Source organism: Pararge aegeria, chromosome Z (genome assembly GCF_905163445.1).
Source record: "Pararge aegeria chromosome Z, ilParAegt1.1, whole genome shotgun sequence".
Lineage (NCBI taxonomy): Eukaryota > Metazoa > Arthropoda > Insecta > Lepidoptera > Nymphalidae > Pararge > Pararge aegeria.
In genome coordinates this window covers 17,193,601-17,212,763 of record NC_053208.1, presented here as the reverse complement: position 1 = coordinate 17,212,763, position 19,163 = coordinate 17,193,601, and the positions used below count along the sequence as shown (strand labels likewise).

The following is a 19,163-nucleotide window of genomic DNA, read 5'->3' as shown; positions in this document are numbered from 1 at the left end:
ATACTTTTGTATGTTGCATTTGATATGAGTATGCTACACCAGGCCGATTCATGGCTTATTTTTCTACAGTTATTAGGCGAAATCAACGTTTATCGACAATAGGTCTGGCACAGTAGTACTTATCAAAAATACTAGTGTTCAATATATTTGTGGTGTAGATGTATTTATTCTATAATTAGTGGTAATAGAAATATATTTATTTTTTCTTAACTTTACAATTCCCATTTTGTCATGGAATGCTATGTTAAAAGATTATCTTATTTTTACTTTAATAACAGTAACATAAGACTACATTAAACTTTACAAGCATTTATTACATTTAATTATAAAGATAGGGAAGGAGGAGACAGTAAGCAACACTAAGTTACGCAGTCTGTTTCGCTTTTCAGCCTTTTCGAACTAAGTAAACTACAACAATTAATACAACGCGCACTAAGTACAATCTATGAATAATACGCGGCAACCAGATAAATCGGTACGGTGTAATTTTTATTTTCTAAAAATTACTTCGATGTTTCATAGAGCTTCTTCTGTGACTAAGTTCTAATACGACGTAGATCTACATACTACAAGGGCCATTGCTTCCATTGTACGCCGACGTGCAAAATTAATAATAATCAATAATTTCAGATTTAGCAGGGCTATCCTTATCTATTGGAATATGGATAGCAAACCTAAATTCAGTGTGTCATTTGCAGAATAAATCGATTATTTAATAGGTGGGTGACTCAGTTTTCTTATGATGGCCATAATAAGCGTCCAAGTTTCAGTACCGTAAGTCAGCACTAACTGCACGTACGCACGCACGTTAACTCCTCGAAGAGTTTTTAGACATTGTCTTTTTGTACTTATGCACGAAACAAATGTGCGACATAAACTAATTAAAAAAATTATATACTATAATTAAATAAAGTGATTATATTAAAGAAAAACACTATGGCGACTAATATCCTGTACACGTGCACAACTTGTCTTGCATACGGGAAAAAATTCACTCATATTTGATTATTATAAAGCGTCAAGAAGTAATCTTCAAAAATATTTACACGTACAGATTTGCCGGCGCATTGCGGATCATCAGAAACCAAACTTAGTGTTTATTGTTAGTGTTATATCATAGATTCCGCAAAGGAACGGTTTTTCCTATCCAATATATACGCATAACCTTTAGATATTCTTTCGCAAGATTAAGTCTGAGCTAGCCTAGAGTAGTGTTATTGATAAATTTAGATAATTGTGGATTAGAGACATCAAACTTAAGAGATAGATACTAAAATTATTAATTAAAAAAATATGTAAAAAAAATATATTCTTTACCATAATATATCAATGTAATAAGCACCAGTTGTAAGTAAGTACCAAATTAAATACAGAATCGTTGCCGAAAAAGAATAGAATATGTTTGTTCATCAGAAACATAACATTCATAGTGAGATATATTCTTGTAAGCTTTTATACAAAATACATTTACTTATAGCAATTTTATATTCGTTTGATTAGTCCACTTAAGTAACACAGTGACTATTCTAATTCACTTATTTAAATAATAACCAATTTATCACTAAGCTTCCATATCAGTCGAAATATTTAATCTTTAACTATCATTCATCCTCTCCTTTATTTCCTAGCCTGGCTTTGTATCAAGTCCGGCCACGGAACTCTTAAAGTGGCTCAGATCCCAGATCTCGCTGTGCCACATATATCGGGCAAATGGCATCCCCCAAATACCTCAATTCTCAACAAACATTTTACTAATACTATAATTCTAGGATTATTATAAGATCTTCATTTCAAAAACTAGAATTTAATGAACACTTCTGATTATTAAAAAAAATAATAAATGGAATTTTTGTAGATTTTTCGACCGTTTCGACAAATCGGACTCTAAAGATCCAAAGCCAATCCAAAGCTTAGTGCATTTTGTTGCCACCATATTGTAAATAAAATATTAACTATTGACAGATAAGGTACGCAAGAAGGCGATTATGATATTGTTGTTACATAAGATAAGTAAGCTCGATGAGTTTTTTTTATTATTCAGAGTGACTAGCAACTGACTTCGATTTTTGCAACCCTCCATTACTCTGGCTTTGGTTTATGGACAATGTATGTGCTGAATATTTAAAACCAGCCAGAAATCGTTGCCAATAACGAATTTGAATTTACTCGAACAGCACAATTATTCAAAATTACCTCCAAATCAATAATATGTTTGCTAACAAATTCATTCTCAGAAGTGTCCGTAGTTTTAATCTTCTTTACGGTTGTATAGGTATCATTATGTTGCCAGTAATCAATTGTATTGAGGCGAAACATTTAAGGGCGCTGAGTAATGTTCTTTACTTAAAAAGCACTATGCGGGATCTGAGAGGATCTTAATTCTCTTCTTCCTAATGGCCCCATATGTACCCGAATTTAAGTAAAGTACTTAATAAAAACTTTGAATACCTTAGAGACTAACACGTTTGCTATCCATATAATATAAATTTAACGCATAAGTACAAGTAATTCGTCGTTTCAATTGAAAATGTATGCTACACAATCATTTTAATAACTTTAAATGCCATACATGTTCATATTAATTTGATAGGAAAACGTCGTTACGTATATAAACGATTATAATATCGGTTACTTTTTAACGTCTTAAACCAGCTACCTAGTTAATTTACCACCTGCCTACTATTTATTGGTAAACTAAACATATACATATTAATATACATAAATATATAAATGATAGAAAATTATTAACCGTGTATTAAAAATGCCCTAGAACGAGTGCGAGCGACCTGGTGACCCGGTGGTGTGTTTTTCACTTTCGGTGATTTCGAAAAATATTCCACTGTGTATATGTGCGTGTAATTAATTATATAACACTTCTTTAGACACTTTTAAAAGGCATTAAATCTAATAGAATCAAAGGTACCTTGATGTAAGTTGATAAATAGGTCAAGGTATTTAATAAATATAAATATACAAGTTGAGTGTAAAAGTGAAATAACGTTCGTCAGCATGTACGCATCGTGTGTAAAGCGCTGTGATATTTGGGTATCGCATGCTTTCAGCTTCTATTTCATCTAGTTATTTATTCCCACTATTTCTTTTAGTTTTGACAGCTCCATTTTAGGATATTATCGTGCGCCACTTTTTAAGAATATTATAATTAGTATATTTTCAATAATAATAGTTTATTTATGCTGAAGTTTCAATCGACGATTGATTGATGATCAAATCATTGATACAGAACTCCAGAATGAATATGCGCATTGCCTAAATTTATATTTCCGAACATTAGTTGTATTTATTACAAATAATCCATTCATTTGTTTGTGATAATGTCGATTATAACTGTCTTTCTATGGCTAAATTACTTTCGTCGATTTGTTTAGTGTTGTATGAAAGTTTCCGATCTTTGTCAACACACAATATTTATTCTGACTGTATTTAAAATATAATAATTCAATATAATTACAAAAAACAAAATTTCGATTTTATGATCGATAGTCAGATATCGACAATTTATGACTGCCTGACTTGGATAAGAGATATTCGCTAAACCACCATAAACAACGCGATCATAAAAAATGACATTGAATTGTTTTTTTTTGTCATACATGACTTCATACGCGTTTAAGTCAAAAATCAAACAAATGATTAAAACTATTATAGGTAATTTTTCACATCCGTTGTTAAAGGCACTTTGATACGTATACGTAGAATTAGTACGTTCGCATGTTCTTTAATAAAAAGATGCTGACGAAGATGATTTCACCCTTTAATAAATAAATATATTTTCCCTAAAATAGTTTAAAAATAATTGTTTTCGATATAAGGAATGGTTTGCCGAGGATTCTCTGACCATGGAGGGATGAAAGCAGGACGGAAAAGTTATGTCGTCAAATCGTCAGGGGGTTGAAAGGGGTGGAGGTGGTGAGACTGTTAAAGTAAAAATTAAGTATCCACCAATTATGTTAAATAGAAGAACTGTATAATTAATGAATTATGGGTTGGTTTAAATATAAACCCGTCCGTGGTTTATACTTAAACCAATGACTGTACAAGACGAGTAATAAAACATTAATATGCTTTAAGAGCTTGTTCCTCTATTGGAGTCTGCTTATTCCCCCGTCCCTTTGTGGCTCATCCATATCGGCTGAGTCGTCTGGGAGTGGACTGATATTCGACATGGGGGAAACGGAAGCAGTGGACAATTTAATCGAGATGGAACGTGAAGCACTGTCTGCTGGCGAGGTGGAAAGGCATGGCGTGTCGTCTTCAAAGATGGGGGAAAGAGATGGACACCAACGGGATGGTACTGGCGAAGGCGGAAACTGTATTATATATACGCCTATACCTGGGTTATGCATTATACCGTCAATATCTATATCCTCATCAGATATGGACGAATGAGATAAAGTATATTCTTCTTCTTCTTCTTCTTCTTCAACCTCTTCTTCCTCCTCCTCCTCTTCTTCTTCTTCCTGTTCTTCCTCCAAGGGGGTAATGGAACCTTTCCAAATAGATGAAGTTGACTCAGTATCACTGAGATCGGTAAAGGGACCTTCGCTGCTATTTGCGGGTTCAGTTTGTTCAGGATGCTCAAGGCCCGGTAGTAAATGCGGCTTGTAACTGTCCTCGACCTCCGGCACAATATATTCTTCGTCAGCGTCTTCGGTGTAGGGAATTTCAAAGTTTAATCTAACAGTCATTGCACCCGGTCGTGATCGAGGGGTGCTCCACGGATGTCAGGCAGGCTTTCGCCGCTTGGACACAATACGGAACAAATTATCAACACTGTCTTTATCACTAGAAGCATTGTCCGCGGGTTTAACATTATGAGAACAAGGAGGCTTCACATGAGAACAAGAAGGCACCGCATGAGAACAAGAAGGCACCGGATGTCGAAGAGGCAGCGCTTTGGCCTCATCGACCATCCGAGCTTTATGTCAGGCCTCCTCCATCTTTACGTTGAGAATAACAGATCTACACATCGGGCATTCTTTGACCTGCGCTATGCAAACTGAGCAGAAGCCGCTGTAACAAGACATAATAAGTTAGTTACGAAATATAGACTACTCCCAAAACACTATCTTTCTACTTCGTATTGATGAAAGATCTTGTAGATATCTAGGATGTTCTACTTCGCCGCGTGCGAAAGTGTTGCAAGATAAACTATTATGATGGTTTTCTGAATTAAAGTGATTGTGATTATGCAAACGACATAAGAGCAAATTTTATCTTAATATGTTCGGCCATCTAAAGGCCATCACAATGCATAAAATCACGTCAACTCGTTGTTCTGCTGCTGCGTGTAAATAGCTCATATAATATTTAGTCTAACATGGAAAAGTGCTTAATTGCTTGATGGTACCGTTTTCCACAGAAATATCACTTTAACGGTGATAGTTCAGCTTCAACGGTGACGTAAAATATCGTGAGGACTCCTGCATGCCTGAGAGTTCTCAATAATGTACTAGTTTTGGCGTCCACGCCAAAGTGCGGATTAGTAGACTTCCAGGGCCATTTTCACCACGACCTAAACATTTCTCTATCAGATTGGACACCCGTTCCCTGTAGAGGGCTAATAATGTAACTAATGAGTAGCTAATGATATTGAAGTTGACATTTTTTATCGGAAGCTAGCCTTCGCTGAAATCTCTAACCAGAGCAGATGTGAACCAATCAATAAAATATAAATTCCGCAAAATGCTTACTCGTTCTTCACAAAGCAGAAGAATGATTTGACGTTCATTATAAAACTCATGCTTTATTTTTTTTATTTATTTGGTAATGGGTTTTATTAAATTCCCATACAGCCTGGGTTTCTACGCAACACCGTACCGGAACGCTAAATCTCTTAGCGGCACGTCTCCATCAGTAGGGTCGTAACTCGAAAACGACGGCCGATTGGCGCTTTCCGAGTCAGACGCTGTGGTTTCGATTTGCACAACTGAAAAATGTTTGTACGTGGCGTACATGCATTGTTTTCATTATCTGGGTGTTTATATGTTATTATAAATATTTATGTATATAATTCATAAATATATCCATCAGTAATCTTAGTACCCATAAAGCCAGCTATTCTTACTTTGGGGCTACATGGCGATATGTGCATTGTCGTAGTATATTTTTTATTTTTTATTTTTATAACAGGTAACTGCTGAAACCTTGAATAGTAAGGCTAAAGAACAAAATAACACTCACTGATGTCCGCAGGGCTCAAGTTTACATGTTGGCATCTCGTCAAAGCATATCGTGCATGTATCGTCGTTTATTGCAGTTTGTCTGAGTTGCTCCAAGTATAACCTCTTTGGTAACACCTGCAAAAACCAATCGCAAGAGGTAATTATTCTTACTGAACGAAAACTGTCTAAAGGAAAGTTCTGTTATAACTTTATCTATATTCTTTTATAAGTATAAAAGAAGTATTTTCGAAGTAATTTTGCACGCTTAATGTTAGCTTCAACTGTATGTTTGTAGCAGACTTTTTTGATTGTGACCTTTCTCAAACGGTCTGATTCCGTTCAAACTTTGTAGATATATCATGGACCGATGTCAATACACTAATTTGATACAATTATTAAATTTTTCAATTTGCAAAATAAGATTTTTTGTTAATTTATACAATATTCATTTATACTCGATAAGGCAGGAATTATTTTAATTTTAATTTCTAACCATTATCTTAAGCCGAATAGAGTCGATAAATCAGGAATGGTTTTGATTTTAATTTCTAACCATTATCTTAAGCCGATTTCCCGAAATTGTATGGTGAATGTGTAGCTGATTAATTTTTGCTCCAATAAAAATAACAGTTTAAGAAAAACTAAAAAGCATTTTATAAATAAACTGTTTGGATTTTTAATACCAAGCGTGTTTTTTATTATTTTTGAAGTATTAATTTATTTTTAAATATACAATTAACTTTAATATTTTTACGGTTATCACGTAATAGCTGTTGTCCGCATCTGTTACAGTTTTTAACAAATCCCGTGGGATCCGTATGTTTTCAAAGTGTAAAAAGCCGGCTATGTCGTTTCAACTTCAACTCTCTTTCGTTTCAACTAACTCTGCGCCAAAAATTAAGTACATCGGTAGGGTGGTTAGGATTTGAATGAAGCACAAAAAAACAAACACACTTTTACATTTTTCATATACGGATTATAGCAAAGTAATATGAATGTTTGCACTAACAAATGCCTGTGGCATTAAATCTATGAAGGTTTAATCGAGCTTGAATAGTTTATGTCTCCGTAGAAATGTTAGAAAAAGAGTGATAAAACCTAACTATTTAATAATTTGTATGTACATTTTACGCATCAAATGTACCGAAGGACTATTTTAATAAACAAATATTTGATTTGATAAGATGGCGTGACATGTGCTGACGGCGGATCAGAATACAGTCGCCTCTTCCTGACTTAGAGAATATAGCGGAGAGCTGGCAGCAGCGTCCTCTGTGCTACTACTACCATCTTCTGCGATCACCAACCTTTACGGCTGTTAAAGGTTATTTATCGATCTTAAATCATTAAGACTTAATAATATTATTCCCTGAGTCATTAAGACCAAGGGAAAAATATTATCGATATAATATCGCCAGATATATTTCTGTATTACCTGTTTTTGTTCGACAGTCAGAATACCATAATCATTGAAAAATTTAAATGCTCGATCTGTGGGCGGATACTTGAACATCTCGTACCCGAAGTTGAAACGGCACTGTTGGTATGCCATAAAACTGGCGGCAGCGAAGAATCCGCGACTGAAACCAAATAATATTATTAACATCTCATCAGCTTCCAAAAGTGTACATAATTAAGCTGATTATAAATTGATATGAGAATTCTTAACATACGCCAACGCACGTGATGCTAGATAGCACGGGTGTGGAAGAACATCGCGATTTCTACCTTAGATCCCTGGCGATCAGAGGTAGAAATCGCCACCAGGTTACCGGAGTTCCGGGAAAGTGGCCAGCCACTTCCCGGAAGTCCTTGGCAACCTGTTCTGCTAGGCTTCTTGAACGAGCTGGGTTGGCTAGAATAGCGAGCAACAACAACGGGGAAATTCGACGTGGAACAATCAAAACGCTTACGAGCGGGAAACGAATCAGTGAGAAGAAAAAGATAAAAGAATTGACTCGATGGTTTTGTTGTAAGCGTGATCGCATCCGGACTAAGTCCTATAGTCGATTCTCTTGTCGGGTCTACAATTATCAGTACCGTACGTACGTAAGTAATGAGAAAACTTTCGTTCACCACCCTCGTGCACCGGAGAGCACTTTAAGCCATCCTACACGGATATTATCACTAAAACATTGTGATCATAGACTGAGCAGAGCAAATTTTAAATCATAAATTCTAAAACTGCCTGCGCATTATTCTCTAACCCGGGATGTCACATTTCTTAAACCACAGCGCTCGCCACTGCGCCAGGTATGTCATCAGCAATAATTATTAAATGAAATATTCACTATTCAATATTCCAGTCCCAAAAAAATGGCTACGGTTGTGCGTGGATAACAAGTTCATCATAATAAAACGGTTATCTAATAAGTTCGCATTTCTAATGACGAAAGCTAGTTCTGCCAACTGCGATATTTGCGGTACGATGGATGATGTCCAGCATGTACTGGTGGAATGTAGCAGATACAATTTGGAGCGACTAGATGTTATGCGGCGGTACAAAATCAACAGATTTGACGTGGGTGCTCTAATGAGCCTTCTCTCTCAGCCGACCACAGAAGGTTTCAGGTCTGTTGTTGAGATATTTGTGCATAGGCAGCAATAACAGATTGTATCTGTTAGATTTCCGTTATATTAATATAATTATTAGGTTTTTTGTTCACTAGTTAAGGTATGATGGGGCTGGCATATCCGTGTTGGATAAAAGTCCCAAATAAATAAAGATTAAAAAAAAAAATAATAATAATAAAACGGTTGGTTAATTGGTCACGTGGTGCAACAGATGGCATATAACTCCTCTAAAATTGCATAAAACTGATAAACTCGCTGTATCTGCGCGCACTCGATCAGAAAGCGTCTCGGTGTGTAGGCCCAAAGTTGGACACTATGACTATCTAGATTGCGTACAGAGTAAGTGGGTGACTGAACACTAACAACTGACAGTTATATTAGAGTTAATTAAATGGTCGACGGGACGTTAACGAGACCGTTACAGGCTAGTTAAATCTGACAGATCACGCTGTTAAGTAAGGCTAGGACTCCGGTTCAAATGTCATGAAGGTTACTTGAACCAAGCAAGTCTCATAAGTAAATTATAAACGCCCACAGACTACGAGGTAGGAGTTTACAGTAAAAAGTTGTCTGCCGTACATCTTATACTTTTATTCCGATTCTCTTTTACGTTCTACGTATGTCTGAGCTGATTTTCTTAACACAAAAAATATAAAAAAAATTAATTACTTGGTGGTTTCGAAGATCTCCCGACATGTAGCGATACGCTGCCCGTTGAGGGAAAATATGACTTCTTTAGCGTCAAGGTCAAGAAGGCAACCAAGAACATCACCGGGTTGCCAAGCTAGTACGGTATTGACTGCTGAAGGCCGTGCGTTATACCATACCAACATTCGGCAACCGTCGAATGCTAGAGAAAAGATGTCGTCGCCAATGCCATATCCCTCCTACAACAGACAAACAAAATGTGTTATAGACAATCGAAATACCTGGGAGATCTGGCCCTGGAAAGGCAGGCAGCAGGCAGCAGACAGTGCGTCAAAGTTCACTAATAACGAAACTCGTATTCGAGCTCGATGCTTCCATATCGTCACTTAGCTAGCAATACTGCGCGAATGAAATGACCTAAATTTACGTCTTACCGTATTATGCATCCGTGAAAAATCTACTAAATATACCCATCAAAATTGCTAAGAAATCCCTTAATTTTTAACGTTATCATTAGCGTATTTATAAACCCATTATCCGCTACTACAGAGCACGACTCTCCTCTCAGGGTTAGAAGGGCTCAGGCCGTAGTCCACCACGGCTCTGTGCGGATTGGTAGACTACACGCACATTGGAGAACACAGCAAAAAGCATATGATATTTTACATCCTTAAAATATGAAAAACGCTGGGGATCGGCCAGGTAAGCCGAAGCTCTAACCGCTAAGCTGTCACCGCTACTTTAATAAATAGCATTATATGAAAACTATAGTAATGTGACTTGCGCAGCATTTTTAGCTAACCGACGATATGTAAATGTATAAAATATATGGAAATGTTTATGGATTAAAAAACGACTAAGATCGGGAGGCATCTTTGCATCGTCGAGTCCATGTAGTACTGAAGTGTATCGATAATGCAGTCGTATTTTATATCAAAATAACCACTAACTCAATGTCATGAACATTGATTATTAATCAAATATAATTTTTATTGTTTCTTTAAAACTATCTATTAACTAATTAATAATTATTAGGGCATTTGTGAAATCATTATCAATTTAATAAAATATCTGGTAAATATGAATTTATAGTTATCAAAAGTTTAGTTATTCACCCACTTTATAAAATTACTGTAACAATAATAAACATCATCCTTATGTATATATTTCAAATAGAATAATTTTGGGTAAGTGTGTATCTTATATGATTCTATTAATTAGGAAACAGAGTGAGAACGCCGCTTCTTGAGAAGAGTGCAGATCAGTGTAATGTTTGTTCAAGTCGGTAAGTAAAATAAATATTAAAGAAAATATTTGAAAGCGTTGACAAAAAGGGAATAAACCATATCGCTGTACTCTAACCAGCGATATTTATAAGTAAGTAGTTTTGCACTCACATCATTAAGAAATCGACTATTTTTAGTAGCCCAGCCGATCTGCATTACGCCAGGCGTAACGATCAGGGTCTCGTAATACCAGCACCCTGTGTTCACTTCGAAGGTGCAACGTACACTTTCAAAAGAGTACGAGTCGCAGCGGGCCTCGAGCCCGTTGCTGGATATTTGTAAGTATTCGCTCACGTCATGGGAATTCAGAATAGCGTGTATGCCACTCATGTCCACAGTTTCATAAGAGAGGCTTCTCCCCTCGATGATAACTGAAATAACAAATAAATATACTTAATACAGTACAATACACACTTCGCCATCTAGCCAAAAAGTAAGCGTCTGGGTGTTTATATGAATATTTTAAGTATTTTTACTAAATACTTAAAGTATTAGACATTAGATTTAGACACTGAAAATCATTTATGTTCACCACAAAAACATTATCAAGTTTTGGGAATCGAACCCACGGCCTTGGACTCAGAAATCAAGGGTCGGACAGCGACCCAGCTTTCAGAGTCCTGCACCAATCGGCCGTCAAAATTAATGTTTTTTTTATTTATTGTGTTCCTTCCTTTTTTCCTTCGACATTGGGACCGAAGACTGACTAAGTGGGTACTCAAATATGCTATTTTTTTTCTATATGCAACTTCTACATTGTGCAGAGTCTACAACCGAGTACCTACTACAATATCTTAACTAACCTTAAATTAAAAATTAATGTTTAAGCTAAGGTGAAAACAAGACGTCAAATTCGCATCCGGGATTGCGTGCAAATTCACGACAAACATGCTGCGTTGGTGTGAGCAAGAGAATAATTGATAACAAGGCACTAGCTAGGCCCTTTAGTACTTTAAATACCGGCACTAAAAGTTGAGGGTGGAAATACTACGCGCTGGCAATATCCTGCAACATGCCGCCCTATATCGATCAATTTGAGGCGTAGGTGTTAAGACTCATGTGCCTGCAATTACTCAGACCAGAACACAGCATCGCAACAATGCTGCTTAGCGACAGGAATTAGTTTCCCTGACGAGCTCTGCCACAAAAAGCTATACACGTAAAATATTGAAAATTAAATTTTTCACAAACTATCGATTTAAAAATAAAAGTTGTTGAACGAAAGTTCTTAGTTTTTATGTAAAGACCTTCAGACCGAAAGCCTTTTGGTATTTTATTTAACCCTGTAAACATTTCAGTGTTACTTGTTTTGGAGCGTTAGATGCAATTTAGTTTCAAAATTACACTAAATTCGCTAACTGTTAAAAATGTTTTTCTAGTATCAATTCGGTGTGCTCACAAGCTTGCACTTTGAGTTTAAAGCATACTTTAAAAACGGGGAAAGAGAACGAACGTATTACTTATATTAAAATCTGATTAAGTTTTGTTTCTTTGTTTAGTACCTGTATGTAGTAATGTACCTAATATACCCAGATATACTTACATATGTTGTCAAGCGCCCATTTAGCGCAAAAGCCGACTTGCCGCCATACGCAATCGTTACTGTTATGAAAAGTTTCGAGGATCAGTAACGGATGCTCCGGACACTTATCCAAGCGACTCTTTATCGTTAATTTATTCTCAGTAGTGTGAGAGAATTTCTGTATTGCTATTAAAGCAAATAGTACGATGCATGATTCGTGGTGCTGACTCTAAAATAATTAAAATGTAGTATTATTGTTGTGACACTAATAAGCGTAGTAGAATTGAAGTTTCAGATGTTTGGTACGATGTTCTCGCTTCAGCGATAGACAAGATTTGAATTTTAATTTGGAACTATTTAGGTCCACATCTTTGTGAATAACACCTTGTTGTGGACCTAAAACTTAAGAGTACTTTTTATATTACCAGATACATAAATTAAAACCGCAACATCGAATAATTTTTAACGATACGAATATTTCATAACATCCGAACTTCAATGATAATGCATCATCCACTTTTGCATTTTAATAGGTATACTAATATTATAAATGCAAAAGTATTGTTCGGCTAAAACTACACCAATTTTGATGAAATTTGGCACATGAATTTTTGATACTTTTTATTTTCTTAGCACCAGGATATTTGATACTACACCACCAATATTTTGTATAAACAGGTCACAGACACGCTTGAAAACTTATATTCCTTATATAGGAAAATTCTGTATTACTTAAGTTAACGATCCACAGTTACAAGCCGAATGGAATATAAAAACAAATGCAAGTGTTGTGTACTGCTGCGACATAGGTCGGTGGACAGCCAACCTGTTTAAGGCTCTCACAGCTGTACTATATTTACATGCTCCGGTTTTTAGTGAGAACACAGATATCTGCACGATTCGTTTTGAAGTTGGAAGTGTATCGTTTAGTTGCATCGCAATAAATTTGTGACCTGTCTTCGTTTTTTCCATGCCCATGCAAATCTGTGATATACGGGATTGCCTGCGACTGCTCATTCCAGAAAATTCAGCTCATTTACAGACATTTTATACGAATAAATAACTAAAAGTACTCATTCTTAGCTTGTAATAATTCGAAAAGTGTGCCTAACTTAACGTAGCTGTTAAGCATAAATACATACCAAGTAGGCCAGCAAATAGTCCAGTGTATTCTCGGTGAGTATCGCCACGCTGTTAGGACCAACTAACTTTTCAGCGATGCAGCCCAAAGCGATGCAAATGTTGCGCTCAATACGTGTGCTCTTATTTCTACGATTTGCGCGCTCAGGCGACAGTGCAAAGTACTGTGTTAGCTGGAAAAAATTATAAGTATGTAAAATCAAAATAAATGTATGAAATAGGTAGGTAGTTCATTAGTTAAGAAACGAATCGTCGCTTTTGTTGTTAATTTTTATAGGAATAGAAATCGTAATTTAGTTATTTATTTTATCCATGTAATTGGTAGAAAAAAGTCAATGTTACTTTGACGATAGAGTTTCGACAGTCGAAAACTTTAAGTCAGTAAATTCAGAGTACGACACTGGGACTAATGCCTGTTTTCAGTAGGTATGCCTACCTATCGCCTAAATAGAATGCCTTATGATTAAGGTCGTCTATAGAAAATAAATTATAACATATGAATGTCACATTCACACAAAACATTTTCCAGTACTGGGAATCGCTGCAAACTGCGCCAATCGGCCGTCGAAAGAAACGTTACACAATATCTTAGGTAACAACTAGTGCTAAAAATATGCCTAGGAATCTTCTGAGATTATTATTACGTTACTAATTAAAGGGATATCTTGTTCGTCGTTAGTAAAAACGGGCATAAGTACCTACACTAGAAACCGAGAACGTATTTGTATTTACTCACCCTAATAACTGTCTCCTTAGACGGTAAAGGACACTCATCTAATAGAATAGATATCGCTGTAGGGCCAAATGGATCTTCCACGGGAATAACAGTAACCATGGAAGCAACCATTTGAATCCAACCATCCTCTTTGTCAGCAATGACGTGCAGTTTCACAAGCGATACTGGAGATTCTTCGTCACTGTAACAATTAGATAGGTTATTTTATTTATCAATCAACTTCAAAAAAAGGAGGTTATTAGTGTTTTTTTAATGTAGTGAATAATCCCGTCATATAGACGGAATTGTAATTTTTTTTTTGTATTGATCTGAGTTCTACTCTTCTGAGAAGTCGGACAACGGAACTGTTCAAAAAATGGCAGCTAATTAACCGCGATTGCTGCCGTTGCATAAATATGCATTATTAACACAATCACCCCAAGAACATCAGATGTGCCTGACACTCGTAAAGGTTACGCAGATGTATTTGGTATATTGGAGTAGGTACACCCTCGTTTTCTTAAGTTAGTCGTAGTTACATATTTATTGCGATTGGAAGCTAGTTGTAGCCCATAGTATTAAAGCTTGATTTATACAAAACAACTATTAACTTTTATTTGGTGTAACTTTTATTTTTACACCAGCGGTTTTTCTTTATTACAATTTTTCTACCATTATATATTTGTCTCATTATTTGATAAGGCTTGAACGCCGTATCTTCTCATCGGATCACAAATTAAAAAAATATATAGTCGCTTCAATCTCTGTACAACACCACAGCGTTAGCATGGGTGGGGTGGGATTTGTACGAACTCTTCGCCAGCGGATGAATTTTTAGGGCTTTAGCAAATTGCGAGAAACCGGGGCTGGAATATTGGCTATTAGTAATCGAACTCAGATAAGTCCGTTAGTCACAAAATAGTGAATTGACACCACATCCATTATCGATTTTGCCAGCGAAGACGCAGTGCAGAGGTGCACGTATAAATAATCTTACTCGAGAAGAAACATTGTAGATCGTTGTTTGATCGGGTCATAAAGGACGTGTTCGGGGCGCTTTCAGAGGGATTTAATGAACATCTCAAAAGGCACGCTTCCATATTTACTGGGAAAATATTTACTGGAAAGCAACTTAAAGCTTCTATTAAACCTGTAAGCGAAATCCATACGGACCTTTGTAAAATAACAAATCATCATGTATAGCAAATATCTAAGAATAAAAACTGTCTGTCTGTCTTTCTGTCTGGGCGCTGAAAAACTGATATTACGGTTTTCACTTATGAACACAGTGACTAATGCGGAAGGTTTTAGTGTTTATTTTATTATAGTTTTCTGTAAATTGAAATAGAACGATGTTTTTTAAAGATGTACGTACGCCAGTAATTCTCCAAGTCGGTATGGACTTGTATATTACTGGCATATGGCGCGAAAATTATTGATGATACTTAATAATACTGTACTACAACTTTAAAGTTATCGTCATTACCTACAAAAAAGTCCGCGAGGTTATATGTTTAACTGTTATAGTTAACACAATAACCACTTTTCGTTATAATTTGTCAATCTAATCACAGGTGGAATCGTGATGGTGATTGATTATGAACTTGTAAATTCGTCTTTTAATTATTTAAATCGGATCTATCGTTTAGAAGATGCGACGATAATTCTTCGTCCGGCCGCATACTGTTGCTCTAACTCGAAGCACACGCGTTCGCCTCCCATCCGACGCCCCAACTCTCTCATAGTTGCGGTTGCTTTTTACTCACCCAAACTTAGCGCAAATCTCAACAAGAGGAGGCCTAAACATATCTTTCACGACCCTGACAAACAGATCGCTACTGACAACGCTACCTATCAGGTCACACAATCAACCTATGCACAGTGTCTTCGCCAGCGAATACAAGATTCCCGACTCCTGACGTCATTTGGACCTGGGCTCCCGCCACGGCCTAAAGAGGCGTGCGGTTTAGTCACCGTCCGAAACCATGCCACTCCAATCGACGACTATGCCGAGGCTCGGCTTCACATAAGGCGCCCGTACGCCAACGATCCCTTCGCTTCTTCGAGCCCTAGAGTTCAAACTCATTACTAGCATAGCATCATTCCGAGGCGCGCCAACCAGTCCGCTTTATGCTGTTAGTATAAGAAGATAAGTTACTACCTACTTATCTATTCTATATCTATAATAAAATCGTAGACTAGCCGTGTCTGTACATTAAAGATTTTTGCAAATAGATAACTAGGAGACCTTAGAAATAAGCAATAGAACGTAAAAATTAAATTTTTCGAATTTTTGTCCGCTTTATGCTGTTAGTATAAGAAGATAAGTTACTACCTACTTATCTATTCTATATCTATAATAAAATCGTAGACTAGCCGTGTCTGTACATTAAAGATTTTTGCAAATAGATGACTAGGAGACCTTAGAAATAAGCAATAGAACGTAAAATTAAATTTTTCGAATTTTTGTCTGCTTTTCTGTGGGTCTGTTTATCTGTATGTCTGTTTGCGCGCTTTACGCAAAAACCATAATCATATGCGATGAAAGTTTTTTTAGTTTTACTTGATCACTCAGCCGAACTTAATCTATTTTCACAATACTTCTTTCACCGGAAAGACTGAATTATTAGTCAATTCTGCCAAAATTTCGTGAAGATCTGGTCAATATTATTGTTGGTAGAGAAAATAACTCCTCAGCCAGCAGCATCGAGCTCACTTAAGAATTAACGAAACATCTTGAAAAAACTATTCGCGATAGATAAAAATGATGCACTACATGATTAAATAACTAATTATTAGCAACAAAGTCTACAAAGTTTATCTAACTATCATAGTAAAGTCACCATAACAGCTTTTGTTATCTAAAACTTTATTAGATCGCCGGTAGAAACGAAAGTGGGTTACATATTTGTATATCAGATAAGAATTAATTTCTTATCAAATAACTAGTTTTATGATGAAAGGTATTTATATAGCAGCAAATACCGTTTTAATTTATTCTAATCAGACAATTAAGTAAGAAGTTATCGCGAGTTAAAAAAAATTAAGGACTGATGTTTACTGGGTTATTTAAACAAAACAGTTCCAAGTTCATTTCAAAATCTACACTCAATTTTATACAACAATAAACAACTTAAAAATATCTGTATCTGTAAATTAAATTATTTTGACAGAATTAGAATTCTAATAGATATCTTGAGTCAACTAAGTATAGGTACGGAGTTGTCTCTTAATATAACGGTTACTACTTATTCATTGTAAGTGAAAAAAGCTGAAATCGAGGTATATTAAATTCTCGTTCACACCTGCAAAGTAGGTCCCTATCCTATTTACAATTTTTTGTCACTGCTACTGCCAGACATCTCTCAAATTAACTGTTCCTGTGGAATGCTTTAAAAACAAAAACAAACGCGGACGAAGTCGCGGGCGACAGGTAGTACATAATAATATCAAGCCAGCCAGCTTAAAATATTATTAAGTTCACTCAGCGATCCGTTATTAATACGCAAAGCGTCTCGTCTTTTAGAAAACTACTACAGTCATATTCGCTTTGTAATAATTTTAATTTCGGCACGAGTTCTCTTAACAAATCGGTCTCTAAGTAGAATTCGCTGAAGCGAAACAACATTATCATGACAGCTGTTGTCCTGCGAAGAGTTTTCATACAAAATATTAGTCCCAATGACTAATTCAAAATTGCCACTAGCTTTATAGTTACTTTGTAATATACTTTAAAGTTTAAAGTAAAATATATTAACTCACGTCGGTTGACCTTTTTCAAGTATCACATAACATAATTAAAACTATTCGCAAAGCATCTATTTAAAAACATACTTATCGCAATGTATAATTCGCAAAGGAATGTTTTTTCGTAATGCCTGGTAATTAAATCAAGCATCTGTGATTTCAGCAATGCAGCAAGCGCGATCTATGGTATGGTATGTCACGAGTGGCGTCGCTATAAGTACAATTTTTAGAAATTTTTGCTTGTGATATTGAATAATTAGTACCTACAAAGGGCTACATTTAGGAGAGCCCATATCAAAGTGCCTATTGTGAAATTTTCTAACTACGTTTACATATTCCATAGCGTGAAAATTAATTTCGATTTATATGGTATCGTAAAAATTTACTCTCATTATTTTTCCCTAACGCGCCAAAAGAAGTATAACTTCAAAATTCTTATTTATCATTCAACATTAATTGGACTTTGATTAAAACGTACCTACTGTAAAATTGGTGGTAAGAAATTAATTTCCCCTAATTTTCCAATGATCTCAAATCAAACACGCATTTTAGTAAAATAATAAAAGTGAGAGGCAAAACCATAACAAATACTTATGCGTCGGATTTAAAACAAAGAAGTTTTATAGTACCTACCTTTAAAATAAATAAAGTCAAGGACTCTTGTATTTTACCTTTAAACGCAAAGCAGAAAACGCAATGGAACGAAAATATTTCATGGCATTTATATTTACTGGTACGTACAGCGAACTTCAAAGCTTTTACAAAATACGGTAGGGTTTCATCAAAGCTGAAACCGACAAAGCGTTGGCGTGCATTCAACACACCATATATATAGTTGGAAGCTTGTACGTCAATATCCAACATTAATCCGATAGTCAATACCAAGTTTCGTGATATATTTGTGTGGGTGCCACACATATCAAACTACGCTTTGACTTATATAACAGAACTACGTGTGGGTTTGACATGTATTGCATGTCGCACAGTGACTAAAACAGACTCACTCCCCTATACCTACGTCCCTTCCCTCTTAATTAATATGGCAGGATTGAAATAGATTATCAACACCATTTGTGTAATTTGATATCATAAAGGACTTACTTTAAAATAACACTCACCTACTACTCAAGGAGCTTAGAATATAGGTACTTATTGTTTGTTACTACTACCATACTCCTATACATTCTGATAAACAGTATATTTGAATAAAATGCTTTGAAACGCCATTCCTAAAAGAACTGCATGTTCGTAAAAGGCCAATGTTGTTTTAGCCAAGCGTCAAAGCTTTTTTTTTTTCAATGTTATGTGAAAGTAGCATGAAAGTTGGAATACCTCTCTAGGTTTTGAAT

At 35.7% G+C, this 19,163-nt stretch overlaps 1 protein-coding gene across 1 annotated transcript in view; it reads right to left on the bottom strand.

Moving 5' to 3' along the window:
* Nucleotides 1–293: 293 nt before the first annotated feature.
* LOC120636139 (RING finger and SPRY domain-containing protein 1-like) overlaps nucleotides 294–19,163 on the bottom strand; it is a 35,843-nt gene continuing 16,973 nt past the window's right edge. The window contains exons 3-10 of the mRNA XM_039907452.1: nucleotides 14,089–14,269; nucleotides 13,355–13,525; nucleotides 12,234–12,441; nucleotides 10,802–11,061; nucleotides 9,426–9,643; nucleotides 7,618–7,762; nucleotides 6,202–6,317; nucleotides 294–5,031 (exon numbers count right to left, since the gene is read on the bottom strand). Of these exons, the coding sequence (XP_039763386.1) occupies nucleotides 4,944–5,031; nucleotides 6,202–6,317; nucleotides 7,618–7,762; nucleotides 9,426–9,643; nucleotides 10,802–11,061; nucleotides 12,234–12,441; nucleotides 13,355–13,525; nucleotides 14,089–14,269 (1,387 nt within the window). The 3' untranslated portion in view covers nucleotides 294–4,943. The remainder of the gene's footprint in view (nucleotides 5,032–6,201; nucleotides 6,318–7,617; nucleotides 7,763–9,425; nucleotides 9,644–10,801; nucleotides 11,062–12,233; nucleotides 12,442–13,354; nucleotides 13,526–14,088; nucleotides 14,270–19,163) is intronic.